The following is a 10000-nucleotide window of genomic DNA, read 5'->3' on the forward strand; positions in this document are numbered from 1 at the left end:
TCTCAGGTAGTGTGTATCAGTGTGCGTGTGTGTGTCATTTTCTGTCTGTCCCACAGGTAGCATTTATTAAGTAAAAATGTCAGTCCTCCTAACTGGTGGGTAGCTGGATGAGAGACAGAGATGAAGAACATGTGTTTGAGAGGGAGGGGAAGGGGGGGGGGGGGGGGTGAGAGTAGCGGATTCCATTCTGTTCCTCACCCCCTACCCCGATCCGCAAGTGTGTGTTGATCTGAGTGACCTCCGACCTTTGTAAACAGGGGTTCACGCGAGGAGGGTCTGAATCCAGTCATTCAACATTCAGGTCTGTTTGAAATCGTCGTCTGTGTTGGTGTGTGAGTGTCTCAGAGTGTTCTGTATTACATGAACTCACACACACACTGAAAAACCTCTCTGACACGCACACACACACACACACACACAATCAGATCACACAAACGTTGATATGTGTCAAAAACACACCTCCCAGGTACTAGCAATGTAAAAAGAAACACTTTCTATGTAGGTGCACACACACACGCACACACACACACACACACACGCACACGCACACACACAGACAAAACATGTAAAAGGTCCACTGAGATATGACTTCTTTAAAGGACCGTGTAGCAGTATTCTTTTCATCCTGGATGAATACAAAATATAAACAAGAAAGAAAATAAAAGTTGTAGAGGGGAGGGAGGACAAAGGTGCCCCCCCCCCCCCCCCACCCCCAGCTGTCTCTCTCTAATCTGTCTCTCTTCCCTCTGTCTCTCCAACTCCACCGTCCCAATCCCACAGAATTGTGGGTGGATTGGGGGAGGGGGTGATACTCTTCAGGGTGCCCAATGGGGGTGCCCTGTTTTAGGGGCACAGGAAGGAGTGATCCCCTGAGGTAGTGTGCACCAGCCCAGAGCTGGCAAAACTGGAGGGGGTCAGGGAGGGGGGGTCCAGGCCCACCCCGTGGCTCTTCCCCGAGGTTGGGGCGCAGAGTCTGGAGTCGCTCCCCGAGTCCAGGGGATCGGTGGTGGACACCCGGGGGGGTTTGGGCGAGTGAAAGCCGTTGGTGAGCGGGACCAACACCCCCGCGGGCGAAGACAGCTGGACAAGTCCGTTCTCCATCGCTGCCGGCGATGCTGATGTCAGCGGCCCGTTGTGATTGGACAACAGGGATGAGCCGCGGCCGGGGGTGGGGTGAGGTGAGCGTGTGGTCGGGTGGGAAGGGTTGAGAGGGGATGGTAGAGGTGCCTCTGATGTGGGGGGGCTTTGTGACCCTGCGGAGCCCGGCAAGGAGCCTCCGCCCTCACTGCTGGGGGGGTCGGACAACTCAGAGTGGACGATGACCTCAGCCTCCACCTGGTTACTGGAGACGGGAGAGTACAGCTGGGCATCGCACTCCACCTGTGGAGACAAACACACACACACACACACACAGACACAGACACAGACACAGACACAGACACACACACACACACACACACACACACACACAGTTAGGGTAGGGGGAAACGCTAATACAAAAACATTTATGCTTAGACTTACAAACACACACACAAACTTCAACCCACATGCACATATGGTAGAGGAAGAAGCACATACCATTCTAACACACACACACACACACACACACACACACACACACACACACACACACACACACACACACACACACACACACACACACACACACACACACACTCACACACTTACTCCCATCCAAACATAGATACACATATAAACACTCTTAGGCCCAGAAACAAACACACACCACAGACAGACACACCTGAATGATCTTCTGCAGAAACACAGCAAGATTGCCCCAGCCTTTCCACTGACAGACAACAAAGCCAGGCCTCTTGTAAGGCTGCCATCAAACCATAGCTTGGGTTAGCAGTCTTGATCTGGAGGATGGGGACCATCACTGGTCGAACACACAGTAGCTGGGTTTTCAAACGACAGTAAGAATAAAAACGGTGCCTGGCTAAGCGATGCTGTGTGTGTCTGATCATGAAGACCATATGCGGGTTAACTGACTGTGCCTGGCTATGCAATGCTGTGTGTGTGTTTGGAAGTACAGAGGACACCCTGGGTGTGCGGACTATGAGTGTGTGATTTAACAGACGGCTCCTGTGTTGTGTGGACGCTGGGACGTGAGGGGTGGGCTGGGAAGCAGCCAGAGTCCCACTGGCAGTGCATGCAAATGGGGTTAGAACAGTGGAGAAGGAAGGGTGTCTTTTCAGCACGGACTACTGGATACTCATTGGCATGCTGTCTGCAGCCAGCAGCAACTCTCCGGTGACTGGTCTCTCTCTCTCTCTCACACACACACACACACACAAACACACACACACACAGACACACACACACACACACACACACACACACACACACACACACACACACACACACACACAGAAAAGCACACAAAAGGGAAGCCCTTAAGCACACACAATACTAATGAACAGGCAGAGCAGTCAACTGAGACATACTGACGCAGGCAAACAGACACACACACACACACACACACACACACAGGCAGCTGAAACTCTCTGAACTCTTTGAACTGTGAGCTTCAACAGACCACTGGGATGCGATCTCTCTGATTCATTACTCTGCATGATCGAGTTTTCTACGCCTTCGAAATGCAGACGTTATTAAACACAAGGTTATGCTCTAGCAGTATGTCCCTTCTCAGCATGTCAACATGTTAAGAGGTTCTGCAGGTACCGCTTTATTTTGATTTGACAAAGCAGAACATGATGGTCAAGAGATCATTAGTAGATATTTACAGTTATTCAGCCCACCTCCAGCACAAGGGTCAGCTAAATCTGACCTCTCAAGAAAAACAGTGCAGCAATTTGCCACTTTTGGGGGGATGTTTTTATGAGCAACTACTTTTGGTATCTTCAAATTGATGCCAAACGGTCATGTGAAGGACAAATTAACACAGCTGTCCTTTCCACTAGCCGTCCAGGCTATGCACTATGTAGTTCCTGCACAGCACGACATCACCAACAATATTGGCAAAAGATGTCAGTTAGGATGTCGGCAAGCAATTATCAGTTGGAAATGGGCTGTTGGTGGTTTTTGCATGCTTTTTAACTATGCAGGTGTAAACAAATGATTTTTCACGACAGCTTGTCAGCTTAGAGAGGAAAAGTTGTGTTTGGCAGTACTATTCACTGGAGGGTCAACAGTGACCCCTGCTGGTAGGTCAGGTGATGAACGAAAGAGGCAGCTGACTATAAAGAGCGCAGTGGGTACTTTCACAAAGTAAGACTCAATCACACATTCTGTGTACAGTCTTCGTATCTTGGTTACATGGCTAGTATCTCCCCCCCTCTCGCCTCCATGTGTGTCCTGATAGGAGGCTCGTGGTACAGGCTGTGTCATCTATGTGCTTTTGTGCAGGGATGAATGTCTACATACATGTCAATCTGAATCAACGTGTGGTAATGTGTATGAAAGAACCTGCCAAGAATTCAGTTACTATCTGATCTTAAGACATACACACACATACGCACCACACACACATACACACAAACCTACACATAACAAATACAAAAAAGATCTGCCATCACAATGTGTGAGGTGAAACAGAATTGAAAGGGATTCACTTTTAGTCTCTCTTAGTTGTGTGTGCGTGTGTGTTTTGAGTGCAGTAATCAGTGTGTGCATAGTGGGAGAAACTGTCTCCTTACCTCTTAAGTCTCATTTTAATGATTTAATTAAATACCATGGGTGCAAACTCATCAGGGAAGAAAAAGGTGACAACGATTCGAACCCCCTAGTCCAGCGCATGCTCTCCGGGAATATATTTTATATATAAGAAAATGTGCACATTTTAAAGTTCAAAGCATCAATCTGGTGCACTTTGACGGCAAAATTAAGAGGCTAGATCTTTCAAAGAACTTTGTGCTGTTGTAAACTTTTTTGGGCTCTGGTAACTGGTAGTTTAATCATAAACATTCCTGTGTTGAATGTTACATGGGCACAGGCCAACGAGGCGTCTGTTAGCCAACTGTCTGACATTTACACGTTAGCCTTATAGATAGATAGCATAACTTCTTCCTGCAGCGTACTAACGTCATATGTTACCATAAATGCCATAAAAAGCGTGCCTGTTACGATCACATTCGTTGGCCAAAAAATAATAAATATTCAGGACAGTTTACGTTCGCAGATTACTTGGAGGACCCCCCAATATTTGTATTGCATATCTACACAAATCCAACAAATGACCTATTTTGGATCAAAAAGGTGACAAGTTTGCACCCCTGAAATACACACACACACACATTTAAACACACACAAACACTTGCAAGCACACAAACACATGCATGCATACACACACACACACACGGACACACACCCTCACTTTGACCATCCTGTCGAAAGATCACAAGTACAAGCACTCACCGCACTCACCGCACACACACACACACACACACACACACCTTCTCTATGACTGCGTTGTCCACAGCTCCGTTCCGTAGAGTTGGAGAGTCCTCAGTGATGGTGTCCCGGTACCTGGAGATCCGGTTGGCCCAGTTACAACTTACCGAGCCATTCCACGTCAACTAAACCAACCAAACCACCAGAACAGACTGCATCACATCAAGACTTCCCATCTAGAACAGTCAATGCACAGCAGAACAACACTGTTTTCCAATTTAATAACAAACTAACAAACTCATTAAAGAAATAATACATTATATTTTGATTTATTAAATATACTTATGTCAAGCACTTTCTTCTCACACAGCTGGAAACCTGCTGCCGGATCTCTACCAAACCAGTATATGTGTATGTGTATGTGTGTTTGTGTTTGTGTATGCGTGTATATATGTGTGTGTGTTTGTGTGTGTGTATGTGTGTGTGTGTATGTGCCTGTCTGTCTGTGTATGTGTGTGTGTGTGTGTGTGTGTCGGTCTGTCTGTGTATATATATATATATCTGTCCCTCACCTTTAACTCTGCCGTTGATGCGTCTTCAGCTACAGTGGCGCTACCCATGAGGCTCTGCTCCTCTGAGGGACTGGTGACGGGCTGGAGGGGGTGGAGGGTTCGGGGGGGCATGAGGGTCTCCAGCTCATGGCAGTCGCTGCAGTCAGGCAGGGAGGGGGGTGTGGGCCGTGCCGCCCCGCGTCGAAAGTGAGGCGAGAGCGAGCCGCTGTCTACGCCCCCCACCATGTCCCTGGAGAGGGAAAGAGAGGGAGACCATGGAGGTGGGGGATGAGGACGACACAGAGACAGAGACATTGAGTTTGTTTTTCCTCTTCTTTCTCCACGGTTGGCATCAGCATGATTACCACATGATTTAGTCGTTTGTTGTCAGTGTGTGTGTGTGTGATTCTTTGTTATTAGTTTGTGTGTGTGTGATTCTTTGTTATTAGTGTTTGTGTGTGTGTGTGATTCTTTGTTATTAGTGTGTGTGTGTGTGTGATTCTTTGTTATTAGTGTGTGCTTCAGTCATTATGTGATTGGGCAATCACATTCACATATTGCTCTTCTTAAGTTTAATGTATTCTTATTATTCAGTCGGTTTTTGCTCCCCTACCTCAACCCAGAGGCTTCACAATATCGACACCCTTCTAGATCTGCATCCTAATGTCTGTCCTAATACTTCGTACTTGGCTTACGTTCCCATTTGTCTTGCTGCCGTTTTTATAATAGCTTAGTTTCCCATTGAAACTTCGGTGTAATGAATATACAGGTTCAGAAAATGCATTTGTTCAATTCAATAGTTGGCGCCCACATTAACAGGTTAGAGCACACACACTGCCTGTGTGAGATGTGTGTCTCAGGCAGCCAAGTCATTGAGTTTAGGGGCGGGTCCTATTTTTCGTACATGAGGTAAGCGTGAGGTAAGTGGTTGTCAGCAAAAATAGACAGTAAAAAGATCTGTTGATATTGATAGTAATATTGTCATCATACCAGCAACATTAAATAACTGATACTTTTCACTGTAGTTTCAATGTCTAGGCTTTACCTCACAACATATTGTATTTTTAACCATATAACCCAGCAATAGCATGTTATAAAAAGGGAAAGTGAAAGCAGACGCATGAGCGGTGTGAATAAACAAATGTTTTTTTTTTTTGGATAACTCTACGCAGTTTAATCGAGTGAAATACTGCAAAACTGTAATAGACAGCAAACAGACTAAATCGCCAGCCTGCAGTCTACACAGCTGGACTGCTTTGCTAAATTAGCTCTAAAGTTAGCCCTAATTAGCACAGTTATGGCAGCGTACACAAATGGGTTAATGTAGCGTACACAAATGTTAATTCTGCCCATATTGCATGCTACCAAGCCTTTTAGCTTTTGATATGGAAACCACACTTGTGGATCTACTCACTGAAAAACATTGGTGTTTTTCATATACTTTCAACACATGTGAATCCTTTCCTCTTCAGAATATAATAATTACATTAAGCTAACTGGCACCAACACCTTCACACATTGAGACGCCACGTTCATTAACATTCAAATGGTCAGCCAGACCTTCCTGTCTGCAGACCTTCACACCTTTCATACATAGGTAGACCCCATACTGTTCCCCTTCCTAATTTGCCGCACCTTACACCTTGAACCAGACCTCCAGACACACTCATTAAGCTGTGTATTCTACCTCCCAATAACTTAGTATGACTTGTATGCTATTGAGAAGATTTCAAATTCTCTGTGAGAGGATTTTGCTGTGGGGCCGCTAAATATGTTGGTGAGAGAATGGAGCTGGGAGTGATGCTGTGAGATTGAGGAAACATCGCCAACACAGAAGAGACCTAGGCTATACTACACTATGGAGGACATCTACTAATCATCCCTCCTTCTCTCTCTTCATCCTAGCGAGTTGTGTGCACATACACAGAATAGACAGACACTCATCAGACCGGCTTGCCATTGAGTCCGTTGCTCAGTCTTGCACCCGCAACAAACCTCAGAGCTAAAAGAGTTCTGTTATAATATAGTAGAAAAGTGGTGCTTTCACACGAAATCCGTCATAAAACAGGATGATCTTTCAACACCCAGCAAAAAGTTGTTGGAAAGACGACTTTGCCAGACATCTCCACAACGATGAGATTTGGTTGAAGAGTGAGGTCACTGAAAAAACTGCTATTAAAAGACGTTCATCTACGAAAAAATTGGGTTGTAAAAGACGTCTTTTTCCAGGCTGTTTCAACTATTTAAATTCAACCAGGAATTCATGATAATAGATAACATTAATTATATTGTTATATTATCATATTATAGTCGTAATTACTGACAAATCAGACAATTGACAGAAAAGTACCAGTAAAACATTTATTGACGCGTTAGATTCATCCGACAGGTTGTCCATGGTCATGTTATTGTATGTAAAAAAAAAAAAACTTTCTCTGCGCATATCTACTAGATAACGTTGAGGGACTTAAGATGAGTTATGCTTCTACGACTGTGTTACTGCATGGTCACCAGTTGCTTCGACGGACTCCGTCAGTTGGTGGGTGTCGCAAAGCAATACAAAAAAAAAAGATTGCGGAACAAACTTCGTAGATAGTCGTATTTGTACATAAAAGTTGTTTGTTTGACTTTTTCTGCTTAGATTTTTTAAAGTTACCCAGAGATAGACACTGTGCAATGTAAAAACCCTGTCATTTCGACGAATTGTTCCAAAATTTTGGGAGGTGCACATCAGGCCACGGAGCTCTGCTTGGAGAGGGTTCGCAATGACGGAGAGGAGAGGGGTCTGAGTGTCTGCGTAAACGGACAACCATAAATTGGGCTTTACTACCAGAATGTATCCCTCCGCCTCATATCCACAAGGAACTGAGACTGCTAAAGAGAGAGAGAGACACAGACAGAAAGAAAGAGAGACAGAGACAGGGTGAGTCTCTGCAAACAAGATGAGGATAATGTTTACTAACTTATAATTGTTACATTATCGGAATATCATAGATGTTAACATAAGCAATAGTTGCCTATAACTAGCCTACCAAAAAGTGTAACCCACCGACTATGTATACTGACAAATAAACATAAAAATAATGATAAATAATTAACTTGTTAATGATTACATGTTTCTGCCTAGATAACGTACTTTAATCAACAATGTTATTGTATTAGCATACTTACTGTCAGCTGTAGTCTTCCAGATGCCACCTTTGGAATTGTAGTCAAACTCCTCAGTCATGTGCACTTGGGTAAGTGCTAGACATTAGCTTGGTGGTTTGTTACCTTTCCCGACTTCTTCTTACCAAAATCATTTAATTTGTACTTCTACTTCACTAATTTGTTTGTTTTCTATCATTAAATAGTTTGTAAATAGCCTAGTGTGTTAGTAATAAAGTGTTAGCCCACTGCTTTTTTGTATTCTTGTTGTCGAAGGTAAGATACAGAATAGCCAGAGCAATAAACATGACCCTTTAGACTTAACTAAAGGATTTTTTTGATTAGGGAACCCATTTCAACCGATAATTGAGCTGGGTTTTTCGACTAAATCAAGGCCATGAGCAGGGTTAAAAAAAAAAAAACCATCGTCCATGGACGTCTTGGAGAGGTGGGTAATCTCAGCAGATTTTCAATGCAAAGCACCGTTGGAATAAACACAATATGTATGGATGTGTAATTACCATCCCATTCAGATTGGATGATAATTAAAGGTGGTTTATTGCAAGGAATGATTGGCCAGCTGCTCCTACACAACCTGCTTTTTAACAGTTAAATACTTATTTTAACATCTGAAACTTTAGCTTGATATCTAACAGCAAACTATGCTGTTAGCTGGCTCTTGTTTAAACCATGTCTTCAGGCTATTGTGACAAGGACTGCAAAATGTACTTCTATTCCAGTATAGTATGACCAGTCTGTTGGTGTTATGGACATCCTGTCCAAATGTCCCCTTAACTAACCAATATTAAACGTTGCAGCATTAGGCTACGACTCAATTGCACACATAAGCTGAGGTAAAATTATGAACTTCTAGAAAACAGGAGCAAGAGAGGTTTTACGCCTAAATCAATTTTGATTTGCTAAGCCGTTAGTCATCCCAATACTGTCACATCAGATTTAGTCTTTAAGCAGACGCTTTTATCCAAAGCGACTTACAAGGATGTATAAACATTTCTTACATTTACACTGCACACTGCACATCAGGAGCAATTAGGGGTTCAGTGTCTTGCTCAAGGACACTTCAACAGGGAATCGAACTAGCAACCTTCTGATTACTAAACGACTTCTCCACCTCCTGTACCACTATAGCCCCTGTCACATCACATGTCAACTCTATTCAACTGTAATAATAGAAAGAAAAAAAACAATACAATATGAACAAAAACCAAAGCATTAAAACAAAATGCATATAACATTATTGTATATCAGATCATAGTAAAATTAACAATAATAATGACTATAATAATATAAGAACGGTCTGGCTTGTAATACATTAGAATGACAGGTGAGTTCTAAAGAGGTGAGTCTTTAAACACTTTGTGATACTCCTTGAATGTATCATGGCTGTCAGGTGATCAAATAGCACTAGGTAGGTCATCCCACCACCGAGGTACCACTAATGAATAGTCTGGACTGCCATCTCCTGCTGTGGAGGCAAGGCAAAGACAACAGGCGCTCTTCAGAGGAACAGACAGGTCAAGTTCTTCCTAGATCTCCATCAGGTGCAGTGCACACAATTAAGGGAGACCATCAATTCATTTTGAACATTGACTGATTCATATTTTAATTAATTATAAATAAAGATTATTATAATTTTTTTGAAATAATAATTGATTAATTCATATTTTAACAGTCACTGTGGCTCAGTGGGTCATTGGTATTAGAGATGCGATTGGTAGATGATATTTATTGATCGCAGGAAAATCAAACCTTTCATATTTTTCTGAATAGGTTACAGTGTGCATTATCCATTTGCATTTTCACGCAGAAGTGCATATCGTTTCTCTTGTCATTTCTCTTGTATTAACAACCAAAGTAACCATGTTCAAATTTCAAAATGGTGTTCTCAAATATGACAGACAAGCTGT

General features: G+C 43.3%; 1 protein-coding gene across 1 annotated transcript in view; it reads right to left on the bottom strand.

The window, feature by feature from the left end:
- Window positions 1-158: 158 nt before the first annotated feature.
- igdcc4 (immunoglobulin superfamily, DCC subclass, member 4) overlaps window positions 159-10000 on the bottom strand; it is an 86793-nt gene continuing 76951 nt past the window's right edge. The window contains exons 18-20 of the mRNA XM_080841354.1: window positions 4947-5175; window positions 4437-4559; window positions 159-1380 (exon numbers count right to left, since the gene is read on the bottom strand). Coding sequence (XP_080697480.1) covers window positions 844-1380; window positions 4437-4559; window positions 4947-5175 — 889 coding nt within the window. The 3' untranslated portion in view covers window positions 159-843. The remainder of the gene's footprint in view (window positions 1381-4436; window positions 4560-4946; window positions 5176-10000) is intronic.

This window comes from Sprattus sprattus (genome assembly GCF_963457725.1).
Source record: "Sprattus sprattus genome assembly, chromosome: 6".
NCBI classification, from domain to species: Eukaryota; Metazoa; Chordata; class Actinopteri; order Clupeiformes; family Clupeidae; genus Sprattus; species Sprattus sprattus.